The sequence below is a fragment of the Agelaius tricolor genome, unplaced genomic scaffold (genome assembly GCF_023055355.1).
Source record: "Agelaius tricolor isolate 1412-34295 unplaced genomic scaffold, bAgeTri1.0.p SCAF_38, whole genome shotgun sequence".
NCBI lineage: Eukaryota > Metazoa > Chordata > Aves > Passeriformes > Icteridae > Agelaius > Agelaius tricolor.
The window spans coordinates 5,367,107-5,382,500 of NW_027269298.1; the positions used below are offsets into that span (position 1 = coordinate 5,367,107).

Here is a 15,394-nt window from a genome sequence, read left to right on the forward strand (position 1 = left end):
AATTTTGCACCCACATTAACTGTCTTAAATTTTATATGAATATTCTAAATGTACTTTGCAGGTTATCCACCTCCATGTACAAATCAGGAACAGGCCTTTTGGGGACTGCTGCTGGAGTCCAAGAAAAAACACATTTCAGGGCTTTGAACTGAATTTGCAAATGCACAATGCAAGTCTGGTATTTTAAAAGGGTTTCAAACCTTAAACTATCGGGTATGGCTTTGAAAATTTGTATATAATAGTCAAAGCAATTTAAGTACAATATCAAAACAGAAAAAAGTGCTACAGAGCAGAAGAACTGGATGCCAAATTTCCTCTGTGTGCCAACTGGCAGCTGAGCTACAGCTCCTCAAAACACCATTAGATCGAGTGTGTCAAGTTCCAATAATAAAATTTCCAAGGGAAAAAGCCCTAACGATGGTACAGATTTATTTTAAGCCTTTCAGGTATGACCTCACCACCTCGAGAAGTCTGTATTTCCATGGATGTGGTGCTGTGTTTGCCTCTCCCTGGCAAACCCCCTGGATGGAGAGCGGGGCCGTGTGTGGGTGCCGTGCCTGGTGTTGGACAAAGCTCTGCTTTCCACAGCAGCCACCTTCCAAAAACACAACTCGCTAGACTAATGGGCAGTGAGCAGCCAGAATGACTGCCCTCCTTCTTCTCCTTGTGTAACTTTGCCAGAGTCCTTGGAACTTGCCAAATTCGGTCATGCCTGCTTAGCTTGCTCGACTGATTGTGCCAGAAAAGAAAATAAGACACAGATGTATTTGAGCTCTTTGAGATGCCAGTAAGAGCGACAGCTAATGGCTTCATTTCGACCCTCCCCTACCAGCTGGGCACAGGTGGGGGGATAATGAGGTCCCTCTCCCTAATCAAACTCAATTATTTACTACTCTGTACAGCCACAAAGACATTCCCATCCAGCTCGGAATATAAACTGCACTGTGGGCTACTTCCAGCCACCACCCCTGGGTATTTACAGCTAACTCGAGTGGCTCAGAGTTTGCCTTGGCAGGAGTTGAAGTGAATAAAGTTCTGCAAACTGTTTCTGCTCAAACATGTCCTGCAGAAGGGGGGACCCTGGCAGGGCCCCACTGCGCTCAGCCCGCGAGGAGGAGCACGGCTCCAGCACGGAGCTCCTCACAAGCATCAACATTTTTCAACAGTGATTCAATATTAATAAACATTACAAGTCACAAGGCTGACATGGCAGCAGCTGAAGTACTTCAGCACGAAGAGGAAAAAAAAAAGAGATGCAAAATATAGAACCACAATTACATGCACGGGTAGGGTGACAGGGGAGGAAGAAGACATAGAATTTACAGCAAATCCCTACAAAAATAAGACAGCACACACATGTAAACTCACAGAGGTAACAACGTTTTGATCAAGTGATGATCAAGTAATTCTTTATTCTAGGGGACGCATTAAAAATTCTAATTTAAACCTAGCTATTTACACAGTAATCACAAGCCATTTAAAATTAAAATGTGAACGCTGGCAACACCAAACTGACCCTTTCAGAAGAGCATTGCTTATGATGCAGCTGTCCTATTTCTCCTCAGCAGCACCTTCCAAGCTAGAAGGAAGCTCCTCACATCAGCACAAATGATGGTAAACCAAAGGATTTTGCATTTTTCTGCAAGCCCTGCAGCTGGACCCTTCTCCTGCTGCCAGCTGCAGGCAGAGCTCTCTGGGCAGCCCCTGACCCTGCCGAGGTCTCTGGGCTCCCATGGAAGGGCAGCCCCAGCCCCTGACCCACACCTGGTCACTGCAGTGACACCCAGGGCAGCTCTGGGGGCACAGCTGGGGAAGGACACTCCATCCAGATGAGAAATCAGCAGCAATTTAGAGTTGTCTATTGACAATGACCTCCCCTTCCTCACCACGGCCTCAGTGCAGCACAGCCCAGCATCTCAGCCTTGAATAACTTACTTGTGAACACTGGGGCCAGAATATTTTATTTCCCAGTGCCCTGATGCAGTGGAACAAAGTGAATGTGGCCTCTGGGAATACACGTGGGATTTCTGACAATGGCTTTCTGTAGGATGCTTTGCAACGTCGCTAAGAAACACAGTACACAATAAAGAATATAAAAACTAATTAAATAAGCCAGATTTAAAAAAAATGTCTGATTATTCAGAACTAGAAGCAGCTGTAGTGTTAAGAAATGTAAGTAATGTCCAATAACCAGGAAAACCCTATTAGCATTTTCATTTCAAGAGCTCCAAACATGAAATATTTTTCCCAAGTAAGAAGTGGCTTATGCTCCTGGCATTTTGTTCTAGTAATTAAGGCCTTCTGATAGTTTAAGAGATTTTTCATTCACAAGTAAAGAAAAATAAAAGTGATGAAACACAGTATATAGCCCTACTTCACTGAAAAGGACATAGCAAATTCTTCTTGATCTACAAGTCAGACAGCTGAGGTCTCCGGGGTGGGTGGGGTGTCCCTCCCCAAACTCTTCTGGACTTGGGAGGGGAATGTCCAGTCCAGCTGGTGTGCTTGGTTACTGCTCATTTCTCTTCTCACTGTTATTGAGCCACACTGCAACTATTTGTCTGTAAAACCACCTCACTGCAGAGCATCACCAAGGGCTGTGGCCCCGGGCTGCTGGTGAAGCCAGGAGAAGGGAGGCAGAGGAGGAGGAGGAGGAAGAGGAGGGAGGTGGCTGTGCCCAGCCAGGTACTCACATGCGCACGAAGAGCGACTGCTTGGCTGCCAGCCCTGGGGACGAGTACTTCTCCACCAGGGCCAGCGTGCTGAAGCCAAACTTGTGGATGGGCTCGTTGGAGTCCAGGGGCGGGAAGTCCGTGTCCACCTCGCCGTCGTCCTCGGCGATGTGCAGGCAGTAGGCGCTGACATTGTCACTGCAACAGAGAGCTGCACTCAGCACAGCCTGGGCTGGCACCACACCTGCACGGGGCCAGGGGCACCTGCTCGGGGACACCTGCACAGGGACACCTGCACGGGGACACCTGCACAGAGCCACCTGCTCGGGGACACCTGCTCGGGAACACCTGCACGGGGACACCTGGATGGGGACACCTGCACAGAGCCACCTGCTCGGGGACACCTGCTCGGGGACACCTGGATGGGGACACCTGGATGGGGACACCTGCTCGGGGACACCTGCACAGGGCCAGGGGCCACCTGCTCGGGGCCACCTGCTCGGGGCCACCTGCATGGGGACACCTGCACAGAGCCACCTGCTCGGGGCCACCTGCATGGGGACACCTGCATGGGGCCAGGGGCACCTGCTCGGGGACACCTGCACAGGGCCAGGGGCACCTGCTCGGGGACACCTGCACGGGGACACCTGGATGGGGACACCTACACAGAGCCACCTGCTCGGGGACACCTGCACAGGGACACCTGCATGGGGACAGGGGCACCTGCTCGGGGACACCTGCACAGGGCCAGGGGCACCTGCTCGGGGACACCTGCACAGGGACACCTGCACGGGGACACCTGGACAGAGCCACCTGCACAGAGCCACCTGCACAGGGCACTGCCTCAAATGGCATGGTGACACCACACAAAGGTGTCCCCAGAGGTCACAACGTGTCCTGCTGCCATGGAAAAACCCCAAACCTCAGAGCAGAGCAGTCTTCGTCCTTAACTGCTCTGCAAACAAAAACTGACAATGATTAAAATACACTAAAATCTATAAAAGTTTCATGATTTCATAAAGCAGGAAGGATATTTCTCCATCTGTGAAAATGTATTTATTTATACGATGACTACACTTCAGAGCTAAAGGCAAACAAGTGGTGTCTGTGATTTTTCACAGGTCAAACAGCTGTGGAAGTTTAGTGTCTGTAGGCTGGAAAAGCAGAGTGCTCTTGGGCAGGTGAGCAGGGTCATGAACTATGGGAAAAGTAAATATCTATCCAACACAGTAGCAATGATTAGCAGAAAACTTACCTTTACTAAATACCTAAGTTCAGTCACTAAAAGCAGTCATAAATTAATTAACACCAACAAGCAGAACTAACACAGAAAGCTGAAACAGATACAATGTGAAAGAAATAAAGAGCCGAGCCTCTTTCTTTCCACAGATGAAAGCTCACAGGGAAACAACCATTTATAGCTACCAAACAGGTATTAATCATAATTTCCTAACATTGAAATCTATTTCAAATGTTACTTCAGTTTAAATTATTGACCTGAAAATAAGTATTCTTTCTGACTGTAAACCTGCCAGCACTCAGGCCTTTCCCCAGCCATGCAGTAAAGCTGGAGGTGCATGTGGCAGCGTGTTTCTAAACTCTGCAGTTTAAATTTGGAGTTTTAATTGCATGATTGATGCTTAAATTAATTAATTGTAAAGTGTATGCTAATTGTTTAATTGGTCGCTTGATCTATATAGATCATTTTTTGAATTAAATGAGTTGATTTACAAAGTTTATTGATTGGATGTGACAATGAATTATTTCACTGACTACCTGATTTGCAATTTTCTCAATTAATTCACAAACCTTTGGTTGCAACTGTGCTTTATTGAGAGTGCTTAGTCCAGGTGATCTATAGGCATCTTGTCATGACTAAGACATTTATTATAGAAAACAGGGAATAATGATGCATTGCTGTTAATGTAAGCTGCAAATTTGCTCACCAAAGGTAATTCAGCAACATTCACCACTCTGAATTTTGGAAATTCTGCAGATACTAGTAAAGAAACTTTCTGGCCTTGAACCCTTCCTGGGATGGAGCAGCCACAGCTGCTCTGGGCACCCTGTGCCAGGGCTTCACCAGCCTCAGAGCCAGGAACTCCTAATTCCCCATATCCCACCCATCCCTGCCCTCTGGCAGTGGGAGCCATCCCCTGTGCCCTGTCCCTCCTGCCCTTGTCCCCAGCTGGAGGAAGGCACAGCCACGGGGCAGCAGAACACACCCAGCAGGCCCCAGTGCCACCAGCTCCTGTCCCAGCAAACTGGGGAAATGCACAGCACTGGCCACACCCCACAGAACAGAGGGGTTACAGATGTCTGCACTCCTGGGCTGGACTCCTGAACAGATTTTGTCACCATGTGGTAAAAAAAAAACCACAAAATAGTCCAGTGAGTAAAACTGTTCTGCACTTTGAACCTCCACCAGGCTGAGGCAGATTGAAGTTGGGAACTTACAAGTTCAGCACAAAAAGGAGAGATTCGCTCCTCACTTCTAAAAATAGCAAATCTATTGGAATTGTGCATCTCACTATTAATTTCTTCCTAGAAAGGGATTTTGTTTATTTTTTGCAGGTGGAATCATTCCAGCACATCTGTCAGGGGCTGGCAAGAAAATGCTGGGTTACAACCCAGGTCCATGTGTGGGAGGCCAGGGACAGGGCTGCTAACACTGCCAGTGTTCCTGGAACCAAGAGACTGAATAGAGACAAATACAACACAATTATAATAAAAAAGGCAGCCTAATTGAATACAGAATGTTCTCAAAGGTGTCAGCTAGTACTCATTCACTTCAGACTCTTACACCTATCTTTTAGGAAAAGGAATTAGGCAGTAATATATTCTTTTCCTAAAGACAGAGGGGGTTGTTTCTCCTAATTATAAAGTCTAAAACCTCCTCATTATTCTCACAGTGTCACTAGCAGGTATAGTTGTCACTCTGCATGCCTTGCATACCCATCTGAGGCATTCTATAGATGGATTTTAGTGCAGTGCCACAATGATCCCCATTTTGTCTTTTCACACTCTCACCTGACTGAATCAGGAGCAAATGGCCAATGTAGAATGGGCACCCTACACGAGCTGCTTCCTTACTTGGATATATGAGAATTAGTTTACAGTTAAATCAATCCTTGCTTCAGGACTGGCAGTCAGCAAAGCTAAAAAAAAGATGACGAGAAATAATTAAGGACCTACAAGAAAAGAAACTTCTTGGAAACTCAAGGCTCTGGCCCTCAGCCTGAGCCTTTGTCCCCAGATTCTCAGCTGCTGCTGCTGTGTCTGACTGTGCTCTTGGGAACTCACGCCTCCATTATTTATTTTATTCTCTCTGCCTGAGATTTGATTACATTGGACAGCCTCCTTGCTCATGAGCACTTTTTGACACATTATAACATCTTATCCTTCAAGGCAGACAGTGAAATTCATTTCTTCCCACTGTTGCCTTTTGCTGTGGGCAGTGATGGTTCATGGAACACTCCACTGACGGGTGCTGTTCCATTTGAGCTCTGCTGTGTTCCTGAAAAATATGTGTGTGCCCAAAGACTGACATCAGTGCAGTCTTACTCATTAAAAAATAGCCTCATCATACACAAAGGACGCTTCTCTGAACTTGTGATATAATGAACAGAAATTAATAACAGCAAATGAAATGGCACCATCTGTGAATAATTTTATATTTCTTCTCCAGAACATAAAAAAGGACAAATCAAACCCAAGTGTTAAACCCCAGAAACATTTCACATGTCTGTTGAGAAGAGCTAAGGAAAAATCCATATCCAAAGAAAGAACATCCATGGACGTGTTTTCCAGAGGGGCTTTCCTGCCTGCCCTGTCTATGGAACAGAAATCAGCAAACCCAAACATGGGAGCCCAAGTGCCCTGACTCCCATTCCCCCACAGCTGTGCCACAGCAGCAGCTAAGGCTGCTGAGCCCTCCAGGGCTCCTGAAAAATGCTGAAAGAGTGAGCTGTGAAATTCAGGATCAAAAAACCCCACCCCATTCATTCAATATTCCAGGAACAATAAAAACGTGAAATTTGGCTCATATAGAAAAAACTCAAACAAAACTATCAACCTCCTTTGCACCAGGGACATCCCTGCCAGTAACTGCTACTGACAGCTCTGTAATAAACTACTTTAAGTCCTTGTTCTATGTTCTATGGCCCAGCAAAACCAGAAGTATTTTACACAGCTGTTCTAAAACGAAAGCTGCTCAGGTGAGCTGTTCTGAAGAACCTTTCTATGCATCTGCTGTCATCTGCTAGGAAAAAGGAACAGCTCTTACTAACCACCACCAGTGCTCCAGCGGAGCAGAGGGACTTAGAGGAGTTCTGGACTTTATCTGACATCTTATGATCTCAGCCATTAAGGACACTAGCAAAGAATGGATGGGATATGAAATAACAAATGCCTCTGTGACACCAAAAGAGAGAAAGTTTGCATTATCTTTACATAGTTTTGAAATGATGGTTCATTTACAGGTCCAAGCCTTCCTGTTGATCATTTCCCAGCACACAGCAGTTAATTGAAAGAGAACTGGCTGGAGGTGCACGTGTGCTGCTCGGAGGGAAATACTGCTACATGTGAAGGTGCTAGGATTCCTATTTCCAAACATTGACACAGAAATCCGTTTCAGTATGCAAAAAAGGCTGCAGAGGAGAAATGGAGAGGTCAGGAGGTAGTAAAGAAAGAGCATTACTTCAGCTTGGGTTCCCGTCCCTCACTTGTATATTGCCAGCAGATGAGCCCGATCAGGTCGTGCACCTTGGCGTTGGCGATGGTCACCACGGTCATGGGCTGCAGCTTGTCCTGGCTCGTGTGCAGGGGGAGGTAGACATCGATTTTTTTGGTTGCTGTTGTACCAACATGGCCCTGGTGAGGAAACACAATTCATCAGGATGTATCAAAAAGTGTCACGGGGTTTATACAAAATCTGGGCGGACGGAATTTGGCTCAGCAGGAAAACTAAAATAAGCTGCTATGGCTTAAAATTGGAAGGAGATTAAACATTTAAATTCCAATTATTTCCCTGCTGTTTATCTGTAAAAAGTCCATGAAATGTCTGGACATGATTTCACAGATTTCCATAAAGAGCCTGAACTTTGCTGTAGGATCCCATGTTCCTGCAGAATCCAAAAAACCGGAATGATGCGTGGGATGGGGAGGAAGAGGGACCCAACAAACCAGCCTAAGACTTCCAAATTGTTTCTGCATTTCTGCTGTCTTCTGCAGTTCTTCCCCAGCACCTGAGGAGCCCCCAGCCCCAGAGGGAGCACAGACACCCACCCACCTTGAGCAGAACAAAACCACACACGCAGCTGAGCCGCTGAACTGCTCTGCTTGAGGGCACCAGCAAAAATCAACTAATATTGGGGTTTACTGGAACTTACTGGATGAAAAGAACCCATTTTTTGCCCTGGAGATTGACATTTAAATAAACCATAAAGCACACAGCAACACAGATCTATGACATTGGCATTACAAGAAAAGGATGTTTAATACACTGCAGGTAGGACTGCAGCTTTCACCCAGAAATCTTCTAAACAAACAAAAATTGCACATCCTGACCCCCTCCTCCAAAGAACTCCAGGTAACTCTGCATCTCCATCTCTCTCCATACGACAAGGGCCTTGAGAAGAGAAAGAGCTTTTTGAATTAATCACTTGGAATTCTAAGTAACAGAAAAAAAGGATTCAATGCTATAAATCTATAATGAGAGCATAAAACAGGGAGTTAAATGCCATGTGCTAATTTCAATATATTGTTAGAAACCATTTGATCCTTCAGTGTGATTATAAATTAGAGAAGTAATAGGAATTTAAAAATTAAAATTATTCATACTGGCATAGCTAAAAGTATTATCAAAATCCATCCCAACATAATACATTTATTTTTTAAGAAAGCATTTTTATAGAACAGATACCTCCTCTTCCCATATTTTTAGGGTAAGAAGAAACCGGTTTGGCTAATTTAAAGGAAGGGTTAGGTTTGCAACAGAACATGGGACATTCCTTCACTTTGCTTGGATAAACCTGAACAAGCTTTGGTTGAGCTCATGTGCTCGGGACCCTCTGGAACACCTTAACCCCATGAGGTCATGAACACAACAGAGCTACAGCTGCTAAAAACCACCAGGGTGGGTTTCTGCCTCTCCATCTCTCCTGCTTTTCTACTTCCAGGACTCATTTTGAAAGGGAAAGGAGCCAGTAGTGGGTAACAGCTCAGCTGTGTGTGCCCAGGTGCACACACCCAGGGCACACAGGGGGGCTGAGGGTGTTGGTGACCTTGGTCCTGCCCAGAGACCCCCGAGCTGGGGCTGCCTTGGCAAGAGAAAGAGCAAACAGCAGCCACCAGGAAATGAATGGGAAATTAATGGCACTCCTTGGCACACTATGCCAGTTACACATATAAATCCAAGGAGGGCAGAATTGTAAGTAATGCTGGGTCCTGATAATGGAAAACCCAAGAAAAATGGACACCCAGATGTGGGAGTTGATGCCAAGGTTACAATTGATACACCCAGCCAGGAAGGGAGAAAGGAGCCAGGAGCTGGGACTGAGAGCCAGAGAGACCAGACAGTGTGAGCTCACAGCCCAAACCCAGGAATTTATAAAATCACCTGGCCAGGGAGCCTGGGCTGCAGCTGTCCCCAACCTGGCACTCACACTCCTGGGCTCCTCTCCCTCCATGGCTCTGCCTTGCCCCACACCCTGACCTGGTGTTTGCTGGTTTTTAACTAAACCTTCCTTAGTCCTCCCCATCTCTAAATCTCCTCTGCCTCCTCCAGCCTATTTTTACTGTCTTTACTATCTCCACCACAGCTATCCTGTTCTCCTGCTCACAAACACTCAATGTGAACACCAAAATGACTCAAACCAGGTAAAACTCCCACACCTATGAGGATTCCAACTGCTCTGTGAGCAAGGGGAGCAATCCCAACAACAGCAGGGCTGGGAAACAGCTCAAAGCACTGCTGTTATACTCACTGCTGTTATACTTTTAAAAAGTCAGAGAAATAGTTTTATTAATTTAAGGTCTGTAAAGCTGACGGCCACGAGGTACTAGAAAGGCTGAAACCTGAAGCCAGTTGGATTTTCTAGCAGTGAAGAGAACACCATTGTCACACTGGGTAGGAAATGTTTGTACAAACCCTTGGTCAGACTGATCAGTCCCACGCCAAGGGGGCCTGGAGGAAACCCCCACTGTGTTTATGGCAAATTGGTGGTACTGGTTCAGAACCACAATATAAATCCAAGCAATCAGGTCCCTGTCTGAGGGAATCCATAACATCCTGCAGAGTGTTAATTGTGCAGAAGTCCCTGAGAGCTCAATTACTGACCTGCTGAGAGCCCACGGGGCGAGGGCTGGCCTGGTGGCACTGGGACAGAGGGACAGAGGGACAGAGGGACACTGGGCACAGGGACACAGGGACAGTGGGACAGAGGGACACAGGGACAGAGGGACACTGGGCACAGGGACAGAGGGACACTGGGCACAGGGACACAGGGACAATGGGACAGAGGGACAGAGGGACAGAGGGACAGAGGGACACAGGGACACTGGGCACAGGGACACAGGGACAGAGGGACACAGGGACACTGGGCACAGGGACACAGGGACACAGGGACACAGGGACACTGGGCACAGGGACACAGGGACACAGGGACACAGGGACACAGGGACACTGGGCACAGGGACACAGGGACAATGGGACAGAGGGACAGAGGGACACAGGGACACAGGGACACAGGGACACAGGGACCAGCCGTGGCCAGGGCTCAGAGCCAGCCCAGGGACAGCTCCTGGGCTCTGCAGGGACCTGCAGCCTCCTCTCCAGGAGGAATCACTTGGAACCACAGCCATTCCTGGAACCACAATGACTTCTGGCTCCCAACTAAAAACTGTATTCCAAGTGGAAATGCTGAGGAAACCCAGAAGATAAAGGACAATTACCGATATTCAAAGAGGCAGCATCAAACTTTATTAATAGATCCTGTATAAAATTCAATGGAAAATCTATTCAGGGCCAGGGGCCTTACCATTTGGAGTTTCCTTAATAGCCTCCAATAAATCTGGGAAGCATAAAGGGGCTGTTAAATTAACATTTTCCTGATCTGTCACCTGTGGCACAGTTAATTTGTCAAAAAATTCTTTTAGCTTGTCACTGGACACTGTATATTCTGACAAATGAAGTCTGGAATAAAATTGACAAAATATCTCGTTAATTTTCTAGGAAATCACAAATCTGATTCCATTAAGCTTTTATTGTTAGAAATGTTATATCCCACCAATCCTTTAAGAAAGTGAGGAGTAACTGGATACACTGAAAATGTACAATAAATCATAGAAAATTTTCCTAGTATTTTTATTGATGGACTCTTTTAAGGCTCCCTGGTGCTCTTCTACAGTACGTCAAATTAAAAAAAAAAATTATTTAAAATTTATCAGTCCTTCCAACATAAGATGTCTTTGTAAGATTGAAAATCAAATTTTAATCGAAGTCCATGAGGGAATGCACCCCTCCCTCCAAGAGCAGGTAAGTGCACCTTCAGCAGATCTGTGACACTGCACCTGAGCCAGGACATGGGGAGAGCTCCCCCATCCCACAGCTCCTGGGGAGAGAGTCAGGCACAGCGTGTCCTCCCCACTCCTGCTTTGCTTCACTGCACACCAGGCACAAAATTAAAACAAAGTCCATAAACAATTCCGAGAGAAAAGTGATTGATTTTCAACACTGACAATTTACTGCCTCTTCCTGCACAATGGAGTTCTGTGACTAAATGTTATATCACTTTAAGATTAGATGTTCTAATGATATAATGCAAAGATTTTACTGAATCATTATTTAGTGGGAGTCATAAAAACCTCTTAAAATTAATCTTTCATGCACATCTAGCTTACCCAAAGTTAGCATTTAATTAGATGGCCTTGGCACGAATGAGCTTACTACTTTATTTGCTCAATCAGTATACGTCTCTTCAGTAATTATAATTAATTCAAGTCATTGACTCACCTCCCAGCAAACAACGCTAAACACTGCACAAAATGGAAACAAATGCCTTTCCATTCCCAAATGCAAAATGTCTTCTCACTTTTAAACTCAGTTCAATGTTTTTTGGTTTGGGTGACAGGGTGTTGACTACACTCTGTGACCCAGCAATCACCTCCACAACGTAACTTACCCGCTTGTGAATTTAATTGACACACAGAAAATACTTGAAGGGGAAAAGTGAAAATACAATAACCCAGTATTTACAACACACAGAAATTTCTAACAGATCAGAGCACAGATGTTTATGGCAGTATAAGGGACCATATTTTTCTTTTTTCTTTCCTTCTCCAACCCACCACACTGATCCCTACCATGGCAAGACTGGAATGGTGTTTGTTTCATCAGGTGGTTACACCAGCACTGGGGTTTTTCATCCCTTTGGGCACTTGGTTCCTCCTGTTATTCCCAAACCAGAGGTGGAGGACACCCCAGAGAGGCTGGGGTGCAGCCACTGCCAGCCCTGCAGCTCCTCAGTGAAGCCCAAAGTTGTTCCCTTCTGAGGACAGGATTCTCCTTTGCATCGCCCCAGCTTGTGCTGCAGAGTTAGCAGATCACGATGTAAAACTCCATTAACATCATTAAATACTTAATTTATCTTATTCACAATGTCACTATTCATAAAAATTTAACCCAGTAATTTCCTGTTATCCAAAGCATAACAAAGTATGAATATTTAACTGCAAGGTAAATAACACACTATTATTTTTTATTCTAAATTGTTGACTTCAGTTAGCATGCCTGCTCTGCAGAGCACCAGGCGATTTGTCAATTAAAGGTCCAGATGTTGTGCAGGCTGCAGAGGCAGCAGCAGCTCTGAGCAAGGCGTCCTCTGCATGGCAATGATCAGTACAACCCCAGCTCCAGGCTGCATTAACATGCTCATGTTTTATTCCAGCCCCCTCCTCATGTACCAGTTAATTATACAACACACAGCTGAGAGACATCACCTCCGAGCTGGACAGGTTCCTTCCACGCTTCCACCTGAACACGTCCTCACACTCAGAACCAGATTTACAGAAATAACCACACAGCCCAGCACCCAGATCACTGCCTGCTCTTGCTTGGCATTCACTCCCACAATTAATAAAATTATGTAAGTCCTGAGCAAAGAATAAGACACATAGTGCTGGTAACAGCTCGTTTCAATTATAGTAACACACATTCATTTGTACAACTCTATGAATTCAAATCTGGTTTACTTGGAGTGCTATTAATGTGAATTCTTAATACTGCTTTTTTTCGGACAAATGCTATGTGGAGGGAGGGAGAAGCCCCAGGTCTGTCCCTGTTACAGCCCAGGCTGTGTTTTTGTCCATGTAGGTGTCAGGTTTAGGACAAATGGCCCTGTCCATCCCTCCCCTGCCACACTCCCCTGGCATTTTGCCCCACACTGGCTCCCTCTCCGTGTGCCCAAGCCAACACAGAGGGTGGGATGTCCCACCAGCCCTGTGGCACCGGCTCAGCCTGCCCTGCAGCCCTGGGATAAAAACACATTGATCCAAGTGTTGTTGCTCCAGCTGCAGCAGAAATGCATTCATTACCCCAAACCATCCTCGAATTCCTTCTGGTGAGGAGAAGAAACAGCCTCTTTCGAAGAATTATACATATTTTACTTTGTAATAAACATTACAATTTAATACTGAGGAATAGAGTTATTCTTTGTAATAACAAAATGCAACCAAAACTTATAATTAAAACTACACCATAAACATTATTTGTGCGTTAAGGAACGTGCCACGATCTATTTTAACGAACAGATGCTCTAAAAAAGATAAATGTTTTCAGAAATATTCAATCCTTGAACAGATCAGCCTCTAATCCTCTGCTTCTGCTGCACAAAGCAGACAGCTCAAGTTCCTCGAGGACATCAGCCAACCTGAGGTGGAACATTTTTAATACATCACCGTGTCACTTTTTAATGTGCCACAATCTATTAACCACATGGCAAACTAACAGGGATTTTTAAAATATGGGTTTTATAGCTTTGTGCCGGTGATTAATTAAATAAATAGCCAGCGTTTCACAAATCATGCCTCTAATTAGGCAGAGGCAGGCGCGCGGCATGGCTGGCAGCTGAAGCTGCAGCAGGGCAGCGGCAGCGCGGCCCCGCCGCCGGCCCGCAGGTGCTGCGCTCGGCTGGAACGGGCTCCAGCTGCCTGCCAAACACCTTCTCTGCAACCATCCTCCCTCATCCTGCACGAAACCATCCGGGCAACAAAGGCAGCGCAGCCCTGCCTGGGATTTGACCTGAAGCAGCAAAGTTGTGCCTCGCAGAAAATGAACAAATATCAAAGGCGGATGCTGGAAAAATGCACCCTCTAAATGATACATTTTCTGTCAAAACATTTCAAAGTTGAAGCTACAACTAATTACATGCAGTCCATTCAAAGAAGCCAAGCAAGGCTTATCATTAAAATGACTCAATTATTCTTAAAAGAAAGAGAAAATCATCTGTAAAACCTGCCTGCAATCTCATCAGTTTTACTGTACCTATCTCAATACATCATTTCCCCCAGAGCTCAAATTAAACTCTTAATAGTTAATATGCCCAAGTTTTACTATAGGGTTTCCTCCAAACTATTATTAACTGGAATTTCCTACCTAGGAAGGGTTTTATATGGAAATTTGTTCTGCAGTGTTTAGTGACACTATCACAACAGCTTTTTGCCCCTCAATTTAAAAACCATCAGAGAGACAGAATGTGATGTGGAGTCAGGCAGCTCATGGAGATGGGATTTGATTTCCTCCACCAGGCGATTTCTTTCTCAGCATCAGTCCCAAAGTACCCCCTTCAAGCCAGATTTCCTTGCACTCAATAATTTTGCACTCTTGGACCAGGGTGTCATGGAGTGCGTGCCCCCCGTGCCAGGGCAGGTGCCACAGCACTGATAAATAACAAATAATAAACAACAAATAGAGCGTCCCACTGACGCTGCCTCCCTCCTGGCAGCAGGTGCTGGCACACCAGTGCATCCATCACACAGGACCAGTTCCAGGGGGGGTCTCCCCTCCAGCACCTCAACAGCCTCGTGGCACTCGGGCCACCTCTAAAAGGACCATTAAAGACTTTAACCTTAAAGCTTTTGCCCTTAAAATATGTGAAAATGCCCTGATGGGCTGTTCAAGCAACTTTGATGCAGGACATTTTCTGACATAAAGTGTTTTCAACATTTTTTCCCCCAGGATTTAGGTCCATAGCAGCCTGAAGTATGATAAATTCATAAATTCAATCTCCACAAAGACCTGAGAAACTGCTCTTATTAGAAAATCAAGCAAGCTCTACTAGAATTAGGAAGATAGTGAGAATTTTCTTCCTCTTTGGTTCAGATAGGGAAACAAAAGAATTTACATGGAAAAAATCTGACCATTATATTGCCTTTACAAATTCTGAGTGGGAAATGTTGGATAAATTGAAAAAAATAATGAAATATAAATTTATACTGGAATCAAGAATAAACCAATTACCACTTCACTGACATTTAATGTTTAACTACAAAACAAGAACTCTTTGGTTAGTGATTTCATGGTGCTTAAACAGACACATAAGTGAGCCCTATCTCCATAATTACCATCAATGCTTTAAAATGATTTTTCAACTACTAAGGTCAAAGTAAAGGCATGGTCTTTTAGACTGTCCTATGAGAAATTACAAACCCCAACTTTCTCTCCC

General features: G+C 45.3%; 1 protein-coding gene across 4 annotated transcripts in view; it reads right to left on the minus strand.

Annotated features, from left to right (window-relative positions):
- MAPKAP1 (MAPK associated protein 1) overlaps nt 1-15,394 on the minus strand; it is a 79,632-nt gene that overhangs the window by 39,869 nt on the left and 24,369 nt on the right. For all 4 annotated transcript variants that reach the window (XM_071453859.1, XM_071453857.1, XM_071453860.1 and 1 more), the window contains 2 exons: nt 7,372-7,544; nt 2,694-2,870 (listed from right to left, as the gene is read on the minus strand). In XM_071453859.1, the coding sequence (XP_071309960.1) occupies nt 2,694-2,870; nt 7,372-7,544 (350 nt within the window). The remainder of the gene's footprint in view (nt 1-2,693; nt 2,871-7,371; nt 7,545-15,394) is intronic.